Genomic DNA, 11,050 nt, shown 5'->3' on the forward strand with positions numbered 1-11,050 from the left:
ACATATAAAGATTAATTATAAACCGTAAGCACATAATTGCTGTTTTTTTTCCTCTTTGTTTTGGGGGGGGGGTCATAAATACTCTTAAAAAACATTCAACAAAACAAAGCAAAGCAGTTCATTGGAGGTTTTTTGAAGGAGTTCCTCAAGGTTCAATGTCAGGACCACCACTTTAAAAAAATTTCAAGATATTTATGAAGAAGAGGTAGCTATTTGGAACAGTTGTTTTTTTTAATCATCTGTCAATGTTCGTTCTCAAGAGACATTTAAAAAAACTTAGATATTCATAAATAAAGAAGAACTTCTCACAGTTGTGGTTGAAAGATATCTGCAGTGGTCAGCTTATCATGTTATCAGGTTACAGGGTGCATGAAAGGGCTAAAAGGGAAAGCAGGTACTTGGAAGAATCACTCATTTGGGAAACAATTCACAATCTGATCAACGAATTAAATAATTCCAAATAAAGTGAAAACCGTAGTTGTCATGAATCATGAAGGCTTTAAAACAATGCGAGTTGGCAATTCTCACACCAGGGTGGTGCGATTGCTAGTGTTAGTCCAGCAGCTCAGTCGGGCCGTGCGCCTCCAAACACCAGTTTGGCTTCACACTCGAAAATGGCCAAATCAGTGCTCAATCCATATGTCATCATATTTACTGGACTTCTTGCCATAAAATGCAGAAGAGATGTTTTTTGTTGGGGTGGACCAGAAAGTGCTCGTCTGACACCAGCGTCACGAGCTTCAAGAAATGACGGCTCTACCTCTGATGCCGTCACCATGCAGTGCGAAAGGGCTAACAATAGAAAGATCGTCGCAGTGAAAATACCTGGCAAACTTTTTTTAAGTAAAAAAAAAAAAGGCAACAAAAAGTCGAAAAAGATTTGCCAAAGCTGACTGTGATCAAAGCTGTTTGGCCTTCAGAAATAAGAGCGATCTGTATCGAAACGTTGAACAGAGCAACTTTTTGGGGGTATAGTGATGAGAGCATAATAATAAATAACCTGAGCAATACAAAGCAAAGTTGTTGAAAACAAATGAAGACAGAAACTGTGCTGTGTGTTCTGATCTTGACTATTGCTAAACAAAGTACCTCAGTTCAACACAGGCTGCCATAGACCACGTTGTGGGTCCAGTGCCGCCTTCACCGCACATCATTTTCTGGTCCGCAGATGTCCGGAACTTTCTTCCAGAGGGATTTCTCTGTCTTCACAGTCTGATCAAATAGTGCATGTTTGATTCTGTAACCCATGGGGTGAGGAATCCTCATCGAAAGCCGAACAATCGGTAAGACCTCGTGGACCCGAAAGCAGGTCTGGACCGAAGGCTTTTTCCCCCCTCCTTCACCCTCATCGCCGAAAGAACTTGAGGTAAACGACAGCACCCAGAATCGCCAGTTCCATGAGAATGATGACAGCCAGCAGCAGCTTGTTTGTCATGAGCCTGACGGAGGAGGTCAGCAAAGCACGTCAGCCAATCGTTTGCGTCACTCAAACACGCAGTGGAACGTCACAAATCGTGCACACAAGCCAGAACTGCTCTTAAATGTTCTGGTTTTCTTACACAGCACTTTGCTTTTCTCTCGAGTTAGACTTGTGCTCATTAACTTTACACACCCAGGCAGAATTTCTGAAATATCGACTTTGACTTTACAATTCTATTTTCCCTTCCCACCTGTGAGGAAAATTTCACTAAAAATGAATGAACTCAAGCGATCGGTTCCCGAAAAGGAAATGCGTTCGACTTGGGAGGTTCCACTGTTGGACCACATCAACTCTGAGCTCACACTTACCGTCGAGACATAGAACGAAGGATTTTCCGCGTGCGACTGAGGTTCTCTCCTGTATTTACCAGCTAAAAAAAACAAAACAAAAAAAACAGAACAATCACGCACTCTCGTGACATGTAATCTGTGCTCAAACACAGCGCAGTTCAACATATGTCTGCGGACACAGTGGCTTGTAACAAGCTTTTGGCAGTATTTGTTTTACGCGGCAACATGCTAGCATGGCTATCAATTCAGCATGGGAAAAAAAATAGCGTGGTGCAAAACCTAATGTGCTTCAACTATGTGCTATTTCCTCCCCCACTACGATGTCTGGCTTACGGTGGCTTGTTAACCCCCCAAAATTGACTGCAAGCATTCGTTTCCGTTCGAGTTTAAGTTGAAAGCATCACACGGCAGGCGCCCCTTTGAAAGACACTCACTCGGTCCCTGGCCCGATCCAGTTGCTCCCGTTGCCCGCCGAGCTCCTCGATGATGTCGGTGCCGATGTGCTCCGACTCGGCGGCGAGGCGCTGACTGCGCTCGATGCTCTGCGTGGCGTTATTCAGGGACTCGGTGCCCTGGAGGAGCAAGGCCCGCTGCGACTGGACGTGCGTCTGGAACAAAGAGGGACGAATAACCAGTCGGAAGCCATTTTGACAGCGAACCACCTTCCTCGTGCGATCACAATTGGCAAAGGGACGATGGTTGGATGTCTCTGAACGATCATCCTGAGAGAAAATCATGTTGGCGTGGGGTGTGTTCTATTAAGAAAATGGCTGTGGCGATCAATGAGAATCGATCAACCCATAACTTTGAAGGTTTAAAATGTAAAAATCTTTTTTTCTTAGTTGCTTCTAAATGTTTTTAAAGTGTTCTGCTAATGTTTACATTTTGTCAGTGCACGTGCTGTGAGAAAATGTTCTATGCTATGGTTTTCTCTGCTTCTGAATATTGTGTTTGCAAACGCTTGGAGGTGTTGTGTCTTCTTTGCTTGTGTGGAGTTACCTTGCGTATATTTTTGGATTATATAAATAAAGCTACCTTGCCTGACTGCAGCCATGAGAAAATGTCAGCAAGACCCAAGTAGCAAAATTTTCACCGAGATGTGGGGTGGCCAGCGAGTGACAAGGGATGGCTATGTTGATGCTATAAAGATCAACATGCCAATCCACGTTCTTTCCACACTCACGCTTTGTTGGTTTTGCGATGAATAGATGCCACCGTGACTCCCGTCCGACTGCGGCGGCGCCGAATTCTTGACATCCCGCTGCAGCTTGGCGAGGTCGCGCTGGTAGAGACGCAGCTTCGTTCTCATGGAATTTCGGTAGGAGGGCGGAGCGTCGCGCAGCTCCTCGTCCATCCCCTGCAGCTGAGATGAAACGAGGACAGGGTTGTTCTTGTTTGCGTGCCGAGGGAAGATAAAGGCTCTTATCCGGAAATAAATACAGGGTTGGAGAGCATTCCTGTGGCGTTTTGATCTCAAGATTACAAGCCATGACACATCACTTCCTTTTCATTGTGAATCGAGCGTGAACTTTGCTTTTCCAAATGAAATTGAATTTTAGGGGTAAGCCACTGACACCAGATAGAGCAACTTAATTGGGTGGATGAGTCAATACAGGACCCCCCCCCCCAAAAAAAAAAACCCAGCCTTTTTTTAATTTCAGAGTTCATCCTATCTAAGTGCAATACAGAGTGTGTATGTGTGTGTGTACACATACAGAGAGAGAGAGAGAGAGAGAGAGAGAGAGAGAGAGAGAGAGAGAGAGAGAGATCCGTACAACAACAAAATTCCAACAAATAAAGAACAGGAAGTGGACCATTTTGGTTTGAATTAGGGCTGAAAAAAATCAAAGTCGGCCAAAGTAATAGACTGCAGTTGCTTTCAGTGCACCAACTTCATAACACACTTTCAAAATTATTGTTTGATGTTTGCCTCTTTAAAAAACGAATATTGAAACTCTTTTCCTGTAGCTATTTAGATTGTGCAGGTGCTGAAAACATGGCGGCTTGCTAGCTAACATATCCAAAACATTCAGGGGGGCTCACAATTTCCTCCGCCTCCTCTTTCCTCTCGTCGAAGGCCCTCAACAAGCTCTTTTTCTCCTCTGTGGATGAACAAAAACACAAAGGTTGTCAATATTCCATTCAAATGTGTTGCTGAGCTATAGAACTGTAGAATTCGGTATGTATTTGGCACCTCCATTGCTCCTCAGCAGCCTCTCCGGCATTCGCTTTAGCTCCTCGTACAAGGACCTATAGATTTCGTGCAACTTTTCAAATTCCTCCGACGACATGGTAATTGACCAACGACTCAATTCTAGCTCCTTTTGAGGGGTTATTAAGGATGTCAACTCAAGTAGTTGGGTCAAATTATGAGAAAGCCAAATTATTTCCGCATGATGGTCCTCGTGATCTAGTGGCAAAGAAGTCCTCCTGATCAAAAATCAAAGGCTGGTGAAAAAAAGTGCTGTTTCAACAAACAATATTGCGTTTCGTACATTTTTTTTATTTTTATGTTAAGAATAAAGATTGAAAAGTATTCTCTATTCTAATGCAGGCTCAAAATTACTGTACAAATTTTTGCAGGCACATTTTGAACACCTATAATTGGTGTCTTCTGGGTAATGTAGTGTCAATTAGTTCATGTCTTGCCAAAACACTTTTTTTTCCCTTATATCCTTAACTTTACGGCCATATTTAAAATAAAATGTGATTTATGTTATTATGCCTGTTCATATTATGACCATATTTTGCCAACAATTACGATATCAAAATACGTAGCAAGAAAACAGTTTCATTTGGAAGTTGTGTTTAAATATTAGAATATCCATGTATTTTCTAATCGGTTTATCCTCACAAGGGTGCGTGCGTTCTGGAGCCTGTCCCAGCTGTTTTCGGGCAGTGGCCGGGGGACACCCCGAAGTGGTTGCGGGGCACCCATTGACGAACAACCTTCTGCGCCTCACACTCACATTTAGGGACAATTTAGAATGTTCCATTAACCTGCCATGCATATATTCAGGAAGTTGGAGTTTTTCATTAGAATACTTTGAATCAGATTTTTTTCCCCTCCTGCATGAAAATAATGCCTTCGAAAATTTCAGTATGCCTCTAATACTAATACTCTCGTAGAATAAAGTCGTAATTTTACTTCTCTTTATTTACATTTTTGTCCGCATAATCTTCATCACCCTACTTTGTAGAATTAATGGAGGATTTTATATTCAGAGAATTTTGCAATGTACTTTAGTTTTAAATGGTTCAATAAGTGTGGGATTATGAAATTGAAAATATCCTCTCTCTGAAATTCTTTGGTCCATTTTATGGTGAATGTTGACTTTTATAGGTGCTTTCAGTTTAGGCAGTTTTGACAGAGTGGAATTTATTGATGAGATCTGATTCTGAACCTTGTGACACAAAGCAGAAATACATAAGGACGCATTCAGCGAGGTTGGATGTCTTTTGCTTAACAAGTCAAGTTCTACCAAACGAGTTGTTCGACCCAAGAAGCTTCACTGAACACGCGTTCAGCCACAAAGAGCGGAATTGGAAGTTGCCACTGGTTGCGTACTGTCGCAGTCCCAACCTTGAGCTCAGATTGTCATTAGCCACATAGTTAATCTGCTATCCAGATGCTCTGTTAAAGTAAAGTGAGGTCGATTGTGTAATACCGACAGGAAAGGAGCAAGCAAGCCACAGACGTGCACTTTCGTGCACAAACAGCACACAGTTTTGAAAATACTTTTGGAGATTTATGACTGAACAACTCCATAAGGGCCTGTTTTTTTTTTGTTTTAGAAGCCCAAAAAATATGAATATATTTTTCTCATAACAAATGTGTTATTCATCCTGTCTTAATTATATCTTCACAAATGTAAATGCAATCGGAAAAAATGGAACTACACAACCCATGATGCCATTCGCGCAGCATCACTCGCTTTAAGACACCCCCGCTTCGCCACCCGCATCAGCTGTTGTGCTACCAAGCACCCACGACAGCATCCATCCGTACTCCAACGATGTGGGTTTTCTTATTTCTCGCCGGCCTCGCCGCGGTGACGTTCCTGGTGGTTTTATTCGCTCCTTACATACGGTAAGAACCCATCTTTTGACGCTTTGACATGGATTCGTGTGACAGCACGTATTTCGCTTCTTTGACGCATATTAGCATTAGCATGGCGAGGGATGTCCACGCCGTGTGACAGAACAAATCCCCATTTAACGTTATCTGTTGTATTTAATTCGCTCTAATTTCATACGATATTGGCTGCCGATTGAGAAGTGGGCAGAGGGTGGGAAAGGTGCAGGCCAATCAGGAGGCTGTGAGTGGGCGGGAACATCAGCCATATGGGCGGGGTCAGCTGCGCCATTGGTCAAGACCTCTGCGCGCTCCATGGCGTGCTCGCACCTCCCGACGTCGTTCACGCCGTGCGGGTCAATAATTAAGCCGACCATTTTTGCAATAAAAACAAAATAAAATAAATGAGGATAAGTCCAAATATGATGAGAACATACATAAATGTATAGGGGGGGGGAAACGTTAGTCTCCTCAGTTTTACACATCTCTTTGCATAGTTATAAAAATGGGGGAGTCGGACTTTTTCCTTTGTAATCTATTTTACATTTTTAGCAGCATCCGCGCGACACGAATGATCCACATATATAATTTTTTTTTCCCCCAAGAAGACAGACAATCATAATTGCACTTTTATGGAGGGCATTTTCATTTTTTTGTAGTGTTAATTTTACCGCCTCCCCCCAAAATAATTTATCCTCGACATTTTTATGTATCTATTTTTGAATAAGTTACTGTGTTTTAATAATTTTCCCCGTAGTAAAAATTTTACGGGGAGGAAAAAAAGTTACAACTTGTTCTCATTTCTTGAAAACATTTTCTTACATTTTTCACTTTCACCATAACATTTTGGTAATCTTTTCCATCTGTTATCTCAGCCGCTTATCCTCACGAGGGCCGCGGGCTTGCTGGGATCCAAGCCCAGCCAATCGCATAATTTTCCATATTATTATAATTTGATTGTATGAATTTTCCGTGTCTCCCTCATAACTTTTCATAGTACAAAATCCTCAATTTTTATGAGAAAAAAAAAACATCTGACACCGAGAGCCTGGATTCGAAACTCCAACGTCAGAACTGTGGCACTGACATGCTAACTTGTGCACTGTGGTGCCATGTTTCAGAGTGACCCCCGACAGAGTACAGTGACAGAATACCCCCCGTGACCATTGACCCGCAGTTCGGTTACTCGCTAGATGCAAAATATCGCAACATTTTACCATAGCATATCGACAATTTGTCACGAGGGTTATCAGTTGGATACAATCCCATATGGATGTTTTCCGCAGAAGATATGCGGCAGGAGGCGTGTGCGTATCATCTGCTCGTCTGGACGGGAAGACGGTCCTCATCACCGGGGCCAACACAGGCATCGGGAAGGAGACTGCCCTGGACCTGGCCGCTCGAGGTTACTTTTTCACTGCGGGCACATTCAGGAAAATTAACCTCGTAACTGCTTATACAAACAAAGTTGGATGTCTTTTTTTTTCTTTTTTGGGGGGGGGTGTGATTAACTCAGGTCTGACATTGTCATTTTGCCTTAATTAGCTTAACCTAGAGGACCAAAACATTTATGGACAATTGTTTTAAAACATTTCTGATACCTCGCCCTGGCTCAGTATCAAATTTAGAATAGGTTCGTTGGAGATAGGCGCTCAGAAATGAAACACAAGAGACAAATCTGCTACTAACAAATTGCATGTTTATTAGCGCCACAGAATATGTCACACAATCATTCAATAGCACAAGAGACAAATCTGCTACTAACAAATTGCACGTTTATTAGCGCCACAGAATATGTCAAACAAGCAAATATCAGTGTATCAAGCTCTTAGAATAGTATCCAGCCCTTACCGTGCGTCAATAGGATGGAGAGCCAACACCCCAGGTAGAGCGAGCTTCAATACCAGCTGGGCGTCCGTACGCAACCCTTAGCAGACTCTGGACTCTGCGAACTCCGGACTCTAGACTCTACTGGCTCTAAACTCTCAGTATCCGAATCTCTCCTTTTATAGTCTAAGCGTGCCTGACGCCACGCTACCTTTGTTCTTAACAAATGACATTGCTCAACATCACATGACATTGCTGTTTATACAAAGACTGTGACATCGCTGATTATATCGCGACATCGCTGATTATATTGCGACATCGCTGATTATATAGCGACATCGCTGATTATATTGCGACATCGCTGATTATATAGCGACATCGCTGGTTACAAAGCTATTGCGAAACATCTTTAAACATGGAAAAACAACACAATATAATTATTCTTACTTCAACAATAAATCTGATTGTTTATTGGAATACAGATTCCTTTATTGCTTGTGCTTGCTATGAAAGCGGACGGACCGAGAACTAAATGATCGCACATTAAATTGCAATCGCAATATTGGGGCGGGGGTCGCAATTATATTATTTTCCAAAATCGGGCTGTTTTGTATTATTTTGACGGGATCAGGAGCTCGGGTGGTGATGGCGTGCCGGGATGTGGACAAAGGCGAGGGGGCGGCGGCCAGCATTCGGGCGGCGTACCCTGAAGCACAGGTGGAGGTTCGGGAGCTGGACTTAGCCGACACTTGCTCCATCCGATCCTTCGCGCAACAATTCCTTCGAGGTAAAAAGTCTGTCAAATCTCATTTCATCGTTCCTTGACTGATGTTTGTTTTCTCAAAAATATTTTTTTTTTTGGGCACAATTCTTTAGACTTCACCCAGCTTCACATCCTCATCAACAATGCGGGGGTGATGATGTGTCCCTACACAAAGACTAACGACGGCTTCGAGATGCACATCGGGGTCAATCACTTAGGTGAGATCCGGACCGGGAACCTCACCGCATCCGGCTGTTCATTCTTCCCGCCATTTCAAGGTCACTTCCTGTTGACGTCACTACTGGTGGGCCTACTGGAGCGCAGCGCTCCAGCGCGTATCGTGGTGGTTTCGTCGCTTGCGCACAACTTTGGCTGGATCCGCTTCCACGACCTGCACAGCCAGGGAAGCTACAACAGTGGACTGGCATACTGCCAGAGCAAGCTGGCCAACGTGCTCTTTGCTCGAGAGCTGGCGAGACGTCTTAAAGGTGCAAAATCTTTTTTTTTTTTTTTCATTTTTATTTAACCTGCCTCCCTCAAGGATTCATCTTAGGGAACAGTTAGTTTTGGAAATAAAGTTACAAATACCTCCCTCAAATAATCAGTCACGTAGAACAAACACTTCCGTTAAATAATCAGCAATTTGGGAAACAATCGCCTCCCTCAAATAAGAAACTTCTGACAAACAGAGGCTTCCTTTAAAGGGGAAGTCAACCCCAAAGTTTTCAATACATTATGTTCTATGCGGCCCGACTAGTCTGAAGACGGCATTCTGATTAATAGTGTGTTTTTGGAGTCTTGAGTTAAGCAATAAAATCCAGCTGTTAGCCATCTCAGAGGGCGGCCATTTTGCCACTTGCTGTCGACTGAAAATGACACCACAGTTGCCGAGGGCTCAGGTAACAACAGGTGATCGGCCATCAGGAAAAAAATAAAAAATGCGAGTGACGCTGACCTGCATGACGATTCTTCTAGGCAGCAACGTGACGGTAAACTCGGTCCACCCCGGCACGGTGAACTCGGACCTGACGCGTCACTCCACCCTGATGATGATCATCTTCAGCGTCTTGTCCGTCTTCCTGAAGACGCCCCGCGAGGGCGCCCAGACCAGCATCTACTGCGCCGTGGCCGAGGAGCTGCACTCCATCTCGGGGAAACACTTCAGGTAGAACAACAACAACAACTTCATCCCATCCGCCACCCTCCTAAAAGTATCGCACACCACATTAAGGTGCTAGAATTAAGGATGAGGAAATCTGGTTTCCATCACATTTGAATGATCTGAAATGTTTACATGTTCTCAGGACTCCGGTAACGACCAATCGCGGCTCAGCTTGTAAACTTCACCTGAGCCGTGATTGGTTGTTTTCTGACCCGAACACATGTGATGTCATTTTCATGGAACAGGAAGTGACCAAAGGCATTTTAAAAAATGTTAATTGTACATGAAAACTAATGAAGCAGTTTAAAAAAAAAGTATCCCTTTAAAATACATGGGAAAATTTTTTTTTTACCCAACACATAAACATACATAGAAATTCCAAATTTCTTCTTAAAAAGAATCATGATTAAACGGTCATTTTTTAAAATTTATTTTTTGGGGTGAAAACCTGTTGATTGATTTGATTTATTTGCATTGCAGCGACTGCAGCCCTGCCAAATCTTTTTTAAAATTGGTCATTTTTTAAAATGTATTTTTTGGGGTGAAAACCTGTTGATTGATTGATTTATTTGCATTGCAGCGACTGCAGCCCTGCCTTTGTGGCCCCACAGGGGAGGAGTGAGGAGACTGCCCGGCGTCTCTGGGACGCCAGCTGCGAGCTCCTCGGCATCCAGTGGGACTAATTGGAAGACTTTTATTCATCACTTTTATTCATCTAGTGTAGTATTTTTAAAGCAAAAAAAAAAAAAATAACAACAACAAAACAATAAGACATTTTAGTGACACAATGTGAAGGCGGGGCAGCTGGATGTATTGCCATACTGTGAATGGTCCAAGCAGGGTTCAATGACCAGCATCTTTTAAATTTATCCAATATTTTAGCTCATTTTTTAAAGCATATTTGCAGCTAAAACTGCTTCACGTGTGTGCCAAAATCTCACAGGGCTTTTTCTCCCCCCCAAACAATTAGTAAGATAAATGTTACTTTATAGTAATGACAGAAAACAACACCAAGAGTTGGTGACGGACAAACTGGACGAGGAGGGTCCATTTGTTCGATCCCACCAGGATGCTGAGAGTTTACAGGTGTGCTTTTCTAAACCAGTCAGGTTCGTTTGCCTTTTGAACCACACGTAACGTTCATGTGCAGAGTTGAATGTTTACATTTCATGTAAATAAACCGTTACCATTCGGGCCCACGGTGACTCATTTTCAACAAGCTTTGCGGTCTTTCAAACAGTCACACTGCTCGAGTAGATTTACAGTGGATATGAAACACACATTACCCTGTTCGAATGCCATTTTTTTGGTGATATGAATGGGGGAAAAAAAAAACAGGATAATTAAAAAAAAAAATTCCACCATTAATGTGACCTATAACCAGTACAACCCGCCACCATTTTAAGTGCCTCTGATCAACCCCTGATAAAGTTCAGCTGTTCTCCTTAGGCTT

The 11,050-nt window shown here is 42.9% G+C and overlaps 2 protein-coding genes across 3 annotated transcripts; one reads left to right on the plus strand and one right to left on the minus strand.

The window, feature by feature from the left end:
* Positions 1-373: 373 nt before the first annotated feature.
* Positions 374-4,207, minus strand: vti1b (vesicle transport through interaction with t-SNAREs 1B). The gene is made up of 6 exons (XM_019872570.1): positions 3,965-4,207; positions 3,814-3,872; positions 2,954-3,133; positions 2,205-2,378; positions 1,789-1,850; positions 374-1,439 (listed from the first exon to the last, which is right to left on the minus strand). Exons 1-6 carry the CDS (start codon positions 4,059-4,061, stop codon positions 1,346-1,348), a joined length of 666 nt encoding a protein of 221 aa, XP_019728129.1. The 5' UTR covers positions 4,062-4,207; the 3' UTR covers positions 374-1,345.
* A 1,429-nt stretch (positions 4,208-5,636) lies between these two features.
* On the plus strand, positions 5,637-10,942 carry rdh12 (retinol dehydrogenase 12). 2 transcript variants are annotated; one of them, XM_019872569.1, is made up of 7 exons: positions 5,637-5,860; positions 7,135-7,250; positions 8,304-8,459; positions 8,549-8,653; positions 8,714-8,923; positions 9,411-9,600; positions 10,178-10,942. In XM_019872569.1, exons 1-7 carry the CDS (start codon positions 5,787-5,789, stop codon positions 10,278-10,280), a joined length of 954 nt encoding a protein of 317 aa, XP_019728128.1. In that variant the 5' UTR covers positions 5,637-5,786; the 3' UTR covers positions 10,281-10,942. The 2 variants fall into 2 exon arrangements, with proteins under 2 accessions (XP_019728128.1, XP_019728127.1); XM_019872568.1 differs by having other exon boundaries at positions 5,638-5,860; positions 7,132-7,250.
* Positions 10,943-11,050: the final 108 nt, after the last annotated feature.

This window comes from Hippocampus comes, unplaced genomic scaffold (genome assembly GCF_001891065.2).
Source record: "Hippocampus comes isolate QL1 unplaced genomic scaffold, H_comes_QL1_v1.1 scaffold92, whole genome shotgun sequence".
Classification (NCBI taxonomy): Eukaryota; Metazoa; Chordata; class Actinopteri; order Syngnathiformes; family Syngnathidae; genus Hippocampus; species Hippocampus comes.

What these genes read in the sequence shown, in the direction of transcription:
- vti1b (XM_019872570.1), bottom strand. Translation starts at nt 4,061, where the DNA reads ATGTCGTCGGAGGAATTTGAAAAGTTGCACGAAATCTATAGGTCCTTG. An exon ending in GCTGCTGAGGAGCAATGGAG is followed by an intron (nt 3,873 to 3,964) that starts GTGCCAAATACA and finishes GTTCATCCACAG; the next exon opens with AGGAGAAAAAGAGCTTGTTG. An exon ending in CATCGCAAAACCAACAAAGC is followed by an intron (nt 2,379 to 2,953) that starts GTGAGTGTGGAA and finishes TCTTTGTTCCAG; the next exon opens with ACGCACGTCCAGTCGCAGCG.
- rdh12 (XM_019872568.1), top strand. Translation starts at nt 5,787, where the DNA reads ATGTGGGTTTTCTTATTTCTCGCCGGCCTCGCCGCGGTGACGTTCCTG. An exon ending in GCTGGCGAGACGTCTTAAAG is followed by an intron (nt 8,924 to 9,410) that starts GTGCAAAATCTT and finishes CGATTCTTCTAG; the next exon opens with GCAGCAACGTGACGGTAAAC. An exon ending in ATCTCGGGGAAACACTTCAG is followed by an intron (nt 9,601 to 10,177) that starts GTAGAACAACAA and finishes TTTGCATTGCAG; the next exon opens with CGACTGCAGCCCTGCCTTTG.